The sequence below is a fragment of the Podarcis liolepis genome (genome assembly GCF_965112155.1).
Source record: "Podarcis liolepis genome assembly, chromosome: 1".
NCBI classification, from domain to species: Eukaryota; Metazoa; Chordata; class Lepidosauria; order Squamata; family Lacertidae; genus Podarcis; species Podarcis liolepis.
Genome location: NC_139554.1, coordinates 117,308,359 through 117,322,440, shown reverse-complemented (window position 1 = coordinate 117,322,440; position 14,082 = coordinate 117,308,359). Strand labels below are relative to the sequence as shown.

Sequence of the window (14,082 nt, the reverse complement as noted above, 5' to 3'; positions counted from 1 at the left end):
GCCACAGAAAGAGACCAGAGAAGGGGAGGCAGGGCAAGGCTGCTCTGAAACCAAGTGGGTTAAAAGGCTATGTTTGAGAAGAGTGGACATTCTGTGAAAGCAATTTAAGCAACAAAGAATATTGTCCATAAGTAATGTTTTAAAAGCGCTGTACGGCATGACCTTCTCTTGATTAGGCAAATCGTTTCTTGCTGCATATAGCGATTAGTGTCTCTCTCCCTAATAGATCACGTTTTGGAGGAGCCTTCCTTGGTTTGATGTGTGGGAGTTAGAGAGACCTCCTGCTACAAAGGTCACGTGACATTTCCTCCCTTTCCTAAGCCTGGATTCGGAGGACCCCGGAATCAAAGTCTCTGACTAGGAACCTGATATAAAAAGGGAAACAGAACTTCTCCAGAGTAGTTGTAAATGAGCGAGTGAACTGAATGCATCATTTCCTTGTTTGTAAGTCAGGCTTCGGGGTCAATCCCCACATTCTATGGCAACTCGATGCTCTATTCTATACCACTCTATGCTCTTTCTGTCGTTCCATCTGTGCAAGCAATGCAGTTTGGCAGAACCTGGGCTGTTCTCGGGGTTATCCTGACCTCCCCAGAGTCAATTTTGGGGGAGGAAGAAGGGGGAAGCCCCATTGCGAAGGGCTTCCGCTGATGAGACTGGTTAGGTGAATCCTGCCCAATATCTAAAAGACTGCCACAAAGTGTTCTTCCCTTGCCTATATTTTTCTTCCTGGTCTCCTCATAGCAGGCTTGGGGAAAAACCGGACATGTTAAAATCAATCATTTGGAACGTATGGAAACAATCCAAACATGGTGCTTCATGTCCACAGATCAAAACCACGCCAGAGATCATAGAATTGTAGAGTTGGAAGGGACCCTGAGGGTCATCTAGTCCAACCCCCTGCAATACAGGAATACGCAGCTGTCCCATACAGGGATCAAACCTGCAACCTTGGTGTTATCAGCACCACGCTGATAACCAGCGGAACTATCCAGGCTATGCATGCTACTGTCTTGGTCATTTTTGCTACTGTAGTTCTGGCAGCAGGAGAGTCAATTGGCTTGTCAAACCAAAAAGATGGTAGCCTCTTCGGCCCTGTGGCCGAAACTTCCAAGAGAAAGCTATGCCTGCGTGCAGTTTTCACCTTCGGATTGTAGCCTAAACAACATAATTTCCAATCAATTGTTAGGAATGTACTGGTTGGTTCCTTACCCATCCTTTGTCTGATCTGCCACTCCTGCTAACAGCTGCACCGTTTGAGGATTGAAATGGGGGTCTGTATACAGTCCCAGGTATCTCTGCACGAAGTCGCCTGGCGTCATGTAATGCTCTCCATCTTGTTCGACAGTGGCATACTACAGCAAAGACAAAAAAGGACATAGCGATTGTCTAAATTGTTAGTATTTGTTTCAGAGTAGGCAATAGCCCAATACATCTCCCAGTATGTTTCCAAGCACAATTCAAAGTGTTGGTGCTGACCTTTAAAAGCCCTAAACGGCCTCAGCCCTGTATACCTGAAGGAGCATCTCCACCTCCATCGTTCAGCCTGGACACTGAGGTCCAGCGCCGAAGGCCTTCTGGCGGTTCCCTCCCTGTGAGAAGTGAGGTTACAGGGAGCCAGGCAGAGGGTCTTCTCGGTAGTGGTGCCCACCCTGTGGAACACCCTCCCATCAGATGTCAAGGAAATAAACAACTACCAGACTTTCAGAAGACATCTGAAGGCAGCCCCGTTTAGGGAGGTTTTTAATGTTTGATGTTTTATTGTTTTTTTAATATTCTGTTGGGAGTCATCCAGAGTGGCTGGGGAAACCCAGCCAGATGGGTGAGGTATGTATGTATGTATGTATGTATGTATAAATTATTATTATTACAGACTACAATAACTAATAAAAAATGATGGCATCTAGAGAAGCTTTTGTGCATGTGCAAAGTACAGTGGTACCTCTGGATGTGAACAGGATCCATTCTGGAGCCCCGTTTGCATCCTAAAGCGAACGCAACCCACGTCTGCGGGTCGCGATTCACCGCTTCCGCTCGTGACGTCATTTTAAGCGTGTGCGCATGCGCGAGCGGTGAAACCCGGAATTAACGTGTTCCGTTACTTCTAGGTCACTGCAGAGCGTAACCTGAAAACTCAACCTGAAGCATATTTAACCCAAGGTATGACTGTACTTCCACTCACAAGCTGAGTTTCACGTAACTTCCCTTTCAGTAGCAGTGGTGTTAAACTTTAAAGTCCTTAACAGCTTGGAACCTGGGAACCTTCTTCCATACATTCCTCCCTGTATGCTCCAACCATCATCCAAGGCCCTGCTCCAGGTCAGACTTTGTTACGAGAGGCTGGTGTCTACTAGGATTAGGGCTATTCTCTGCTGTGGAGTCCACTCTGTGGAATTGCTTTGCCAAACAAGTGTATGAGACCTCAGCAGTGTACTATGGGCAGCTGGTCAAGATATGGCTCTGTACCAGTAAAGGTAAAGGGACCCCTGACCATTAGGTCCAGTCATGGCCGACTCTGGGGTTGCAGCGCTCATCTCGCTTTACTGGCCGAGGGAGCTGGCGTACAACTTCCAAGTCATGTGGCCAGCATGACTAAGCCGCTTCTGGCAAACCAGAGCAGCACACAGAAACGCCCTTTACCTTCCCGCCAGAGCGGTACCTATTTATCTACTTGCACTTTGACGTGCTTTCGAATTGCTAAGTTGGCAGGAGCAGGGACCAAGCAACGGGAGCTCACCCTGTCGCGGGGATTCAAACCGCCGACCTTCTGATCGGCAAGTCCTAGGCTCTGTGGTTTAAACCACAGCGCCACCCGCGTCCCTGACTCTGTACTAGTTGCTGGTAATGACAAGTGGCAAGTGTGCTGTTGCATTTACGCTCTGTTTGAGACATTAGGTTGGCCATTCCGAGAACAGAAGGCTCGGGCCCTTGGTCTGATCCAGGAGGGCTCTCTTTGCGTTCTTAAAAAAAGGATTTCAGCTGACTATTTTGTTTATTTGTGCCAGGGCTTTTCAGTAACACTTTCCTGGTGTACATAAGCTGAACTATCTCCCACCAAAGAGGGACAGACTACTCTAGCCACTGGTAAGACGTGAAATAAGTGTTGTTGAATTCAAGTGTCGTTGAGTTGTACCTGGAAATTGAGCTGAAAAGTAAAACAATTCTCTATTTTCCGCAGGTAAAATTCTGCACTGCTAACTAATGAAAACACTCTGAGAAAAGGTCATAAGATTTAGAATGGCGTTGGAAACCATACAAATTGCTGGAGCCTGAGAAAATAATTAAGCCATTCGTGTGCAGCATATTTGGTACAGATTTGCGTCAGCCAGCTTTTAATCATCTTATTAGCACACTGACTAAAAAAATCAATTGTTTTATAAGGTATAAGAGGTATTAATTGTTTATTTGGTGCTTTTTTACATACTCGTTTCTATTCTGCTTTCAAAATTAATTTGTGTGCATAATTACTCCAAAGCAGCTCACAAGTCAAAAAACAAGAGAAAGTTTAAATATAGCAAACAAAAAAAATTAAATCTCCATAAAACTGTACAAATATAAGTTAGTAAAATTGATCGTAACAATCCTTCTGAAGAGATGTTTTCAGAGCGCATTCACAAAGGGGAAAGAGGAGGCCTTGTAAATCTTGCTAAGAAACAAGATTCACAGTGTCACTCAAATCCTTGCTAACGATGGGCCAATCAGAAACTTATAGTAGAAAATTATTTATCTAATGAAGGCTTACAGCCTGAAATATAGTTTTCATATATGAAATATGTTTTATCATACAATCTGACAATTAAATAGCATTTTATATCTTGGGTTGTCCTACGCCACAACAACAAAAATAAGAAGATTCTTATGTGAACGAGACTCAAACTGGTTTTTGAAATTTCCTTTAATGCAATAGGACTGACTTCTAACTAAAAGGGTTTGGGGGCCAAATCAAAATAGGAAAATTAACTGTAAAAAACCCAACAATAACTCTGCAACTATTTCAAATGTTAAAAATCAGCTTCCAGAAATCCTACAAAAAAAAATATCAGGAAAGGGGAGTTTACATTTTTAACATTTGATTCCTCTCCCTCTTTCTTTCCCTGAAACTATTTAGTATTTTAAGACTTTTACAGTCACCAAACCAGGGTAGTCTCCGAAGTAACAACCTCCCCCGTTGTGCAGCTTCTACTGAAGTGAATTGCAAGTTGCACTTTAGCAATGCATGGTGGGCATTTACTCATCTGCTTATTTATAGATGTAACCGAAGTCAGGGTTCCCATGCAGCTGTAATATTAAGACACTTAACGGCACAAATGGTTGAGGCGCCAAGAAAAGCATGGCTTATTGGGGGGAAGTTCTATCATGTTGTTATTATTTATTGTTTGTGAGCTGCTTTGGGATTCATTCGAATGAAAAACGACATAGAAATAAAAGTAAAATTTAAAAAATGACAGACTTGAGGGGAGGAAAAGATTCAGCAATGTGTGTATGCTGGATACAGAGGTACACAGACTGGCAAACCTCACAGGCAGCAACAGACTGGCAAACTGTCTGACTCTTTAGGGCATAGGGCAGGCATAGGCAAACTTGGCCCTCCAGATGTTTTGGGATTACAAATCCCATCACCCCTGACCACTGGTCCTGTTAGCTAGGGATCATGGGAGTTGTAGTCCCAAAACATCTAGAGGGCAGAGTTTGCCTATGCCTGGCATAGGGTAACCACAGGTTGAGGACGCCGGGCACTTGCCACAACCCCAAGAAGGGAGAGGACACCCAGAGTCACCACTCTAAGGAGGAGGAAGTTTTGATATCGCTTTAAAGCAGCCTTCCCAAAACTGGTGCTCTCTAGATGTTTTGGAATACAATTCCTATCAGCTCCAGTCAACATGCATGCTGGGGCTGATGGGAAGGCACCAGCTTGGGAAAGGTTGCTTTGAAATGTTATGGTGCGAGGGAAGCCTGAACTTTCTAAACTGACTGCTTAAGGAAGCTCTCAAATGTGTATTATTAGACTAAGGGATCTAGGTGTTGCCTTTGTCACAAGAAGGAGACAGCTATAAGGCACAGAGCAATAGGTGTGTGTGAGGCAGAGAGAGAGTGAGAGAGAGGGGGGGGGAATAAAGACAGGGTTTGTTTGTTTGTTTGTTTGTTTGTTTAAAAATGATATTTTCCATTTGTTTTATCCTTATTCAAATCAACTTTGTATTGTGCCTATATGCAGCTTTTCACAACAATTCCTCAATCCTGCCATTTACTTTAACATACCTATTCCAAAGGCTGAACAAAACATAATATTTAATCATCACATGAAAAGGACCAATTTCCTTTCAAATGTTTCTGACCTCACTTCAGGAATCCCAATCACCATGGCATGCATCCCACTTCACTTCAACTTTTGATCCAACTCGACAGGTATTAGGCATAATAAATTGCACTTTATAAGACACATCATGGATATACAGAGAAATTGACATCAATATTACATTTGAGGCAAAAAAAAAGTGAGCACGTGAGCTCTTGCTTGATTTGATATTTGTATTCTGCTTTTCCAGCAACAAATGTTGGGCTCAAAGCGACTCATAATAATAATAATAATAATAACAACAGCATTAAAAACAAAAATAAACAAACACTGCCATCACTATAATATCAAACACAATAGCATATAAATAAAGCCAACAGCAGCAACAAAATTCATCAAAGTCTGCTCCTGACTGCTTTAAACTCCCCGCCCCGTTTCAGATGTATATATATCTGCATCTGAGCATTATACTTCATGCTTCTGATGAAGTGGACTGTTTCTGCCCTAGTGAAACTTGTTACACTTTAATGGGCCACAAAGTTCTTTGCTGATGTTGCTGTGGCAGACCAAGACGGCTACCCCTCTGGAAATGGTCATATGAACTGTGTTTCACTTAATGATCTTCACCTTCACTTGCCTCCATTTCCAAGGGTAGCCAAATTTAGGCCGGAATGCACACCCTTTAGGGATCACAGCATTGCATAATCAAAAGAGCGAGAGAGAACTGACCCGTGAAACCTGCTGTGGTTTCAGCACAAGGCGCTTTGTATTTTGACGCAATGGATCGAGTTGCAAGGAATTACAAACAAGGTCGCTCCCAGCTGCGCTACTGAGAAATTCAAACCTGGACATCACACCGAGTCATGAATAAGTCGATAAACACATAGGCACAATTAAAAGCACAGCCTAGCCAAAATGAAAAAAACAAAAACCCAAATCCTAACTCCCCTTGATTTCAACAGAAGAAGTAAGCATGTGCACACTGCAATAAATACCGTAAGTTTAGAAGTGCATAACTTTAGCTGTATGAAAACACATTGCTAATGTTCTGATCTTTCAGAAATAAGGAACTAAATTAATATCATTTGAAACTTTGGCAATGCACTGTCATACATTGAAAGCACATGACTTCTCACAAAAAAAGTCCCAGGAATTAGTGTTTACTCCTCTAAGAGCTACAATTCCCAGCACCCTTAGCAAACTACAGTTCCCAGGATTCTTTAAATGCGTTGAATTTATGGTGCATACACAGCCTTATATTCTCATTTTGACACCTACTGCCTCAGATGCAGATTTGCTCATCTGCAAATGGAAGTAGAAGAGTTTTCACTTCAGCAGACAGAAGGAAGGGAGGCAATTTTGGCTGGTCGCCCTTCCCACCGCAGCCCACCACTACTGTCTACCACCTTCTGGTCCCTCCCCCCACACTCTGGAGCAGATTTTGGAGTACAGGGTTCTCAACGAGAAAAATCATCAAAAGGTGCCTCCTTTTCTTCCCCAAACCACAGTTCTGAAAGCAGGAACAACCTGAGTTCCAGAAGACATTTCTCCATTTAAGTCACTACATGTTATTTACTTTACACCAATACAGAAGAGCGAAGAAATACAGATCTACGTATTAGGCAGTGCCATTAAGAATATGCTATGGGGTGCAGAGATAAAATGGGAAATACTGCATGTAAAAGGACACACTGTCTTAAAAATGCTTTCCTATGCAGCTGTGCAACCCTCCGGAGTTAATAAAAATATAGACCCCAGAGCAATTTAAGATGTGCAAATCTCAGGTAGGGAAAATGCCTATCTTCCTCTGAAGCCTCTTAGATCTGAGGGTGGGGGAATGTTGCTTTTTTCTGTTCAAGGCCGCATTCCCTCTGGGGGGTAATCTCTGTGGGCTGGTGCTGGGCAGGGCCAGAACCAGAGCCAAAAGTGTGGGGGGGGGGTCCCATTCTTTCTCCCTTCCCCTCTCCTAAACAGCCTGCTGGGGGAGACAGAACACTCTTCCCAGAGGACTGAACTGATCACCTGAGGAGGGTTTCTGAAATTTGGCCAAGAAATTAAGCTGAGGACCACTGATTTCCCTCCCACACCAGATCTACAGAAACACTCTGTGGTCACTCCATCTGCCTAGCATGGGAACAGGAAAATCAGGCTGATGGCCTCACTAGCTGCTCCCAAGCGGTCCTAATCTCAGTGCCACTGATGTGCCACTTCCAGGATCACGCTGAGCATAGCAAAGAATGAGAGAGCCCTTTGCAGAAATTCATGCACCATTTTCCAGCACACCAAGAAAGCATGGGAAATGACTAAAGCTAAAAATATAGAACTCTAACAACATCAAAAAACAGTCACTTACCTTCAAAAATATGTTGCGAAGCTCATTAGGATCTGCTCTCCGGGTTGTTTGAACCTACAAAACCAAGAAGGAAGGGGGAAGGTTAATGCTCCGCTTGTCGGGTTACTCATCTACCAAAGAGGGAAACCTAAACTGCAATCTATGCAGATAAAGAGTAATAAATATCAAGTCTCTTATCTAAATGATAGAGCGAGTGCCAGACATTCAGACACATGTTTATGTTGCTGAACAGTAAAACAATTGCAAGCCTCATGACAGCTGTCAAACTCGGGAGGAACTGCCAAGGAAAGAGAAACAGAGCCTACTAACTCAAGAAGAAAACTAAAACAACAGATAATGAAGCTAAGAAGATAAAACAGGAGTGTTCCAATCAGAAAACAGTTTTGCTCTCCTACAAAGAAATCACAACAAGAGTGAAGGCATATTGTGCATGCCAGAAAGTGCAAGTAGCCCTCTGCAAATAAACTAACCTCCCCCACCCCCGGAACAAGATCCGGTAGCCGTTGCAATTTAGCATGTGCAATAGAATATCATGTATTACTTTGCATGTGGTGTGTTCCTGGAGATGAATTACAACACTCTTAAAACCTACAAAGGACCTCTGATCCCCAGACTGACCTCCAGCAAACCTTGGGTGGAGGAGGCACACCAATGACCTTATTTATCCCAATTAACAGTCCCTTTCCTCATGTCACTCTCCTCCTTTTAACACTGCTTAACTGCTGTATGGCTATACTGTACCTCAAAGAGACAGGCCTTTCTAAGAAACTGGGTAAGTGCTAGACAAGGAGAGGGCTCCACCTTACCTCCCACACCTACAGGAAGATGGAATGCAAAGCATTTACTTGCCTATGCAGCCTCGTGTCCCAGGAAGTGTGACATTACAAGCTCTATTTTACATCGGTGGAGGGAAAAGGCTTCCTTCCTTCCCTGTCTTCAAGGATATCACAGGCCTTACAAGGCCTCCGCTATCCTCAGGCCTAAGTTGCTTAGCGAGGGCAAAGCCTTATTTTTACTTTTTAACACATACCTCAGAGTTCATCTGCACACTCTGCAGTTAATCATTCCAAAATAAGCACCACCCCAACGTTGCAGGGATGATTAAAGGCCTCCTTTATCCATACACTAATAGCCCACGGCTGTGTACATATTCCCAGCTTAAAATGCAGCCTGGTTATTCTTTTTCTCAATTCAGAGCAAAACTGGTTTGGCAGCTGGGGGGGGGGCGGGGAGAGAAAATGCATCAAAATGCAATATTTCATAAGAAACAACCGGACAGATATGGATTGCGGCTACTGTTGTGTGTACATTACTTCCCAAACCAGTGTTGGGGGGGGGAGTGCCCTGGATGCAGACCAAATAGAAGTGTATACACAGATCGCTGAAGAATATTATGGGAACAGCATAGGCTGCGATCCTAAACCCACTTACTTTGAGGTAAGGCCCATTGAAGCCTTAGGCCCGATTTGGATGACAGCCTAATTTAGCACTCCCTGGTGTGAACTGCATGCTGAGCTCCCAAAGAGAGAAAACAAGCCCAGATTCATTCGGAACGAGCAAGTGGATTTGGGGGGGATTTAAGGGGATGGGGGCACAAAAGCATCCCTAACTTGCTCTGCTTTGATCAGCTTTACTAATGGTCACAGAATCACAGAACTGCAGAGTTGGGAAAGGGGGACTCTGAGGATCCCCTAGTCCAACCCCTTGCAATGAAGGGATCTGGCCTAAAATCCTACATGGCTTAGTCGAGATGGGGAGAACGGGGCTTTTGCAGGTGGAGACGCTTCGTAGGACCGTGGACCAGGCAAACAAGGGGGACTATGACCCAGTGGCGTAGCGTGGCGGGTGCAGGGGGGGCCGGCCGCACCGGGCGCAACATCTGGGGGTTAGGGTTAGGGGGCGCAAATCCACGGGTTAGGGGGCACAAATTACTTGCCTTGCCCCGGGTGCTGACAACCCACGCTACGCCACTGCTATGACCCCCCCCCCATCTTTCACCTCATGGCTACCAAGCACCCCCACCCCACCCACTGAGGTCTGAGGTAACAAACATCCCACTGCGCCCAGTTACTCAGAAGCCCATTTCAACATGTGAAATGAGGGGGGGGGGGAGATGAATCCACCAGTGGCGAGATTGAGCCCAGATGGGGCAATGGGAAACCTGCCGTTAATCGGGATTTTTGAGACAGCCTTGGCAATTAGATAGATGGATAGATTAGATAGATAGATAGATAGATAGATAGATAGATAGATAGATAGATAGATTCATGATATATCTATCTATTCTATGCCCTCCTGGGGCTCCCTCCCTTGTCGCTAGGGGCGTCTTTCAGCCGCCCTCACCCCGCCCTTGCCAACATTTGGGGGGAACCCCCTTCCCCGCCCTTGCCGCCACTGTGGCCTCGAGGCGGAAGGGGGTCGGGCCCCCCACATCCATCCACCCGCGCGCGACCCGACCCCTCTTCCCCGCGCAGCCGCCCGCGCAAACCGGCTGCTGCTGCCACCGCCGCGCTTATTTGCAGGAAGCCGAGAGGAGGAGAGTCACCTTGACCGCCATGCTGAGCTCGGGGAAGTGGCTGGTGGTGGAAAAGGAGGAGGGCAGGAGGAGGAGTCTCCGGGAGAGACACCCCGCCCGGCGCACGGCGGCCTCAGCCGGGGCCTATGTTAATGAGGATCCCCGGCCGAGCTCGGGAGCTTGTCCCGCCGTGACCCCGTTGCCAGGGCCGCCGCCGCCGCCGCGGTTCTGGAAGGCGCGCCGGCGCGGAAGGCTAAGCGCCGCATTCTGACGAGCGCAGCCGCGCCATAGAAGAGCAAAGGCGGAGGGAGCTGGGCAGCGGCGCGGTGGGAGAGAGAAAGAGACCAGCCCGGAAATTGTTATTTTTTCCTTTGCTTTTCTCTCTCTTCCCCACCGGCCCGCTAAGGGAAGCCTTAGCAGTAGTGGCTGCCGTGGGGAGGAATCTCCGCGCTGCCGGTCCCTCTTGGAGGCAGGAGACTGGGAACAGCAAGCGGGGCGAGAGATCGATGTCCTTCTCTCGGGACTTCCCATCCATAGGAGCCCATTCCTAGGGGCCGAGGAGTCTTCTGCCACCCCCAGCCCCAAAAAGATGATAGATAGATAGATAGATAGATAGATAGATAGATAGATAGATAGATAGATAGATAGATATCATATCATATTGGACCAGCCCCCCCTAAGTTGATGGGCATTGCCATTCAAATAGTGCGCAGTGCAGCTCATCAGATGATTGACTATGTGGGATGGGGCTTATACCTGGGCTGCCCCCCCAAAAACAAATACTCCCCCCAAAATATTTTATTCATATTTTATTCCTTGTTCCCATCCTGTTTTTAATATTTGTATTTTATTAAGGTGGTTTCAGTTAAAAAGAAATAAAGTGATGGGGGAGAAGGAAAAGTGAGAGAAAAACAAAATCCTATATACCCTTTTAAAATGTGGCTTTTTTCGGGGGGGAGAGAGATGTTATTGGGTTGTTGTTTTTATTCTGATTATATATGTTGTGATCTTTCCACCCTGAGACATCAGGGTACAGCGTGGTATATAAACTCAATAAATAAACAACAACAACAACAAAGATACATATGAAAATGAAAACATACCCCCCAAAAGCAATATACGATATTTCCATATGTTCTTGTATAAATTGGTGTAGTGTTATTGTCCTAGTGCTTATGTAAATGTTAATAGCCTACTACGTTTTGTATAAACTCATTCCAAATGTTAGCATGTTTATCATCCCAAATGTTATCGTATCATGTTCCCATCTTAGGGTGGCTGCTGGGAGACCAGGGTGAGGAGCTGGATAAAGACTTGAGACTTCTCCTGCGTATGTGTGTTTTAACTCTCAATAATGCCAACAAGCACAAGTCCAAAAGCCCACGGAGGAGCCAGGGACAAACATGTTCAGGCTGTGCCATCAGTTTGGCTACAGGTGTGGCTGGATGTTTTTAGTTTGGACCGAAATCAGGGTGGCTGGTGGTGTCTCCGCACGCCCCTCCCCAAGAAAAGTGGGGTGGTGCATTTTTGCTCACCCTTCCAAGCTGCCACTACATTTCCCCTTGGAAAATAAGTCCTACCTCGTGAAATCTCTTTATAATAGAATTGTAGAGTTGAAATGGATCCCAAGTGTCATCAAGTCCAACTCCCTGTAATGCAAGAATCTCAGCTAAAGCATCCATGACAGACGGCCATCCAACATCCAAGGAAGGAGGGAGGAAGGATTTATTATTTATTTGTACTTATATCTTGCCTTTTGTGAAATGAGCCCAAAGCTGGATACATATGCATATATACACACACACACAAACATGGCCTTTGAGCCAATGGGCTATTGCTTGTTCATTGAGACCTCTGGGTATAGGGTGGTATATAAAATCAATAAATAATAATAATTTAACTCAGAAATAAGTAATAATTCCCCATTCTCCAACCAGGTATAGACACAGGATATAGCTGAAACACATGGGAAAATGTGTCTATTGTGCACCTATCATCCCTTGTTCCTGTTTGTTTTTGCAGCTGTTATTGATCCTAGCTATTCCAGATCTGGAACATTGGTCAAAAAATTGTATCAGGTGAAGGACATGTCCTCTTTTAATCCTCTGTCCCTTAGGCTTTTCTTGACTATGAAATGGTCTGAGGAGTGCAATTCTGGGACAGTGAAGCAAAAGCCCCCAAAGGGAAATTGGGATGGGAACTGTAGTCCCAAACATCTGGAAGGCCAGAGTTTGCCTATGCCTGGGCTAGATAATGGACCAATAGTATGAGTCATAAGGCAGCTCCTTTGTTCACATGTTTGGGATCCCAGCCACGCAAATTGCTTAAGCGGTTTGTGAATCATAGTCTAATATTTCCTACAAACACCTTGGTTTCTTCAATCACAAATGCTCCGGTTACTGAAGTCTTTTGTGTGTGTCTGGCAAAAGCTCAAGTTCTCTGCAGTAGAAAAGCTCCTTTGTTATCACAGCTCATTAATTTTGCTAGATCACTGGGTAGGGTAAGTAGGTGATGAATGGAAACTTCTGAACTGTAAAAAACGAGCAGCCATCCTTTGCGACTTCCAGGTCTTCAGTCTCTGGTGACCTAACGGGGTGGGGGTGGGGAAGAGATTCCTTTGGCTTTAATCAAAGGCGTGCTTTCAATGTTATTTTTATTTGCTGGCTGTATGTAAGGATGACTTCACTCAAGGCTGAACCGATAAATTAAGAAATTTGAGAGAAATACAATATCAGTCTATAGATATAGAAGGAATTATTTCAGTAGAGTGATGGTGCTGGGAGGAAATGCTGGCATACCCTCTTGCCTTACCCACACAGCTGTAATATTCTGTAGGATTCCAGCTAACTCCATCCAGTCTGTAATAAACAAAATCTGCCTTCATTCCCTTATGGGGGACACAAGAGCCATTATAGAGTCATTTGTAGGTTCTCCATCGGTAGGAGAAAATAACAGAGGCCAACCAGAGAATATTGAGAAGCAAAGCAGCTAGTAAGCCTGATCTTTATTGAACTGTTGCAACAGGGTGCTCCCCTCACACGCAGGAAAGGAGGAGGACCCAGAACAAAGGTGTGCCTGCCCTTATATAGACATTTTAAATTGCCTTCCCTGGAGCTCAAGACCACCCCTCCATACATCATACCTACATCACAGAAAAGGTGGTCTACAACAGAAATTTGAATGTTGTTGTTTTTCCTGTCTGTCAGGTTATCTGATAATCTGATTGCCTTTCATGGTAGTCTGGCCATTCCTTTGAGATGGTGATTTCCCAATTCCTGAGGCAATGGAAAGGTTCCCTCACCCCCTCCCTCGCAGAGAAAACATTTGGTCAGTTTGGGAGTCAAAATGGTTTCAGGGCAGTTTTCCTGTGCTGCTCCAGACATGTGGTCCACATATCCATGTACGCACCTTTATGAACATTTATATGTATATGAACACATATACAGAAGACCTTAGGGACACGGGTAGAGCTGTGGGTTAAACCACAGAGCCTAGGACTTGCTGATCAGAAGGTCAGTGGTTTGAATCCCCGCAACAGAGTGAGCTCCCGTTGCTCAGTCCCTGCTCCTGCCAATGTAGCAGTTCAAAAGCACGTCAAAGTGCAAGTAGATAAATAGGTACCGCTCCAGCAGGAAAGTAAACGTTTCCGTGTGCTGCTCTGGTTTGCCAGAAGCGGCTTAGTCATGCTGGCCACACGACCCGGAAGCTGTACGCTGGTTCCCTCGGCCAATAAAGCGAGATGAGCGCCACAACCCCAGAGTCGGTCACGACTGGACCTAATGGTCAGGGTTCCCTTTACCTTTTTATATAAGCTTAATTTTTTTTATTTCAAGTTGCAGCACACCCACAGAAGCAGGTCAGTGGTTGGATGTGTGGCTAAATATCTACAGTGGTACCTTGGTTCTCAAACTTAATCCA

At 45.2% G+C, this 14,082-nt stretch overlaps 1 protein-coding gene across 3 annotated transcripts in view; it reads right to left on the bottom strand.

Annotated features, from left to right (window-relative positions):
• Nucleotides 1-11,845, bottom strand: part of SLC25A12 (solute carrier family 25 member 12) — a 64,110-nt gene extending 52,265 nt beyond the window's left edge. Inside the window, exons 1-4 of one of the 3 annotated variants that reach the window (XM_083468575.1) lie at nucleotides 10,643-11,845; nucleotides 10,195-10,565; nucleotides 7,650-7,703; nucleotides 1,213-1,355 (exon numbers count right to left, since the gene is read on the bottom strand). In XM_083468575.1, the coding sequence (XP_083324701.1) occupies nucleotides 1,213-1,355; nucleotides 7,650-7,703; nucleotides 10,195-10,206 (209 nt within the window). In that variant the 5' untranslated portion in view covers nucleotides 10,207-10,565; nucleotides 10,643-11,845. Of the gene's footprint in view, nucleotides 1-1,212; nucleotides 1,356-7,649; nucleotides 7,704-7,954; nucleotides 8,077-10,194; nucleotides 10,566-10,642 lie in introns of those variants that run through there. The other 2 variants (XM_083468576.1, XM_083468577.1) reach the window with 2 other exon arrangements.
• Between the last annotated feature and the right edge of the window lie 2,237 nt (nucleotides 11,846-14,082).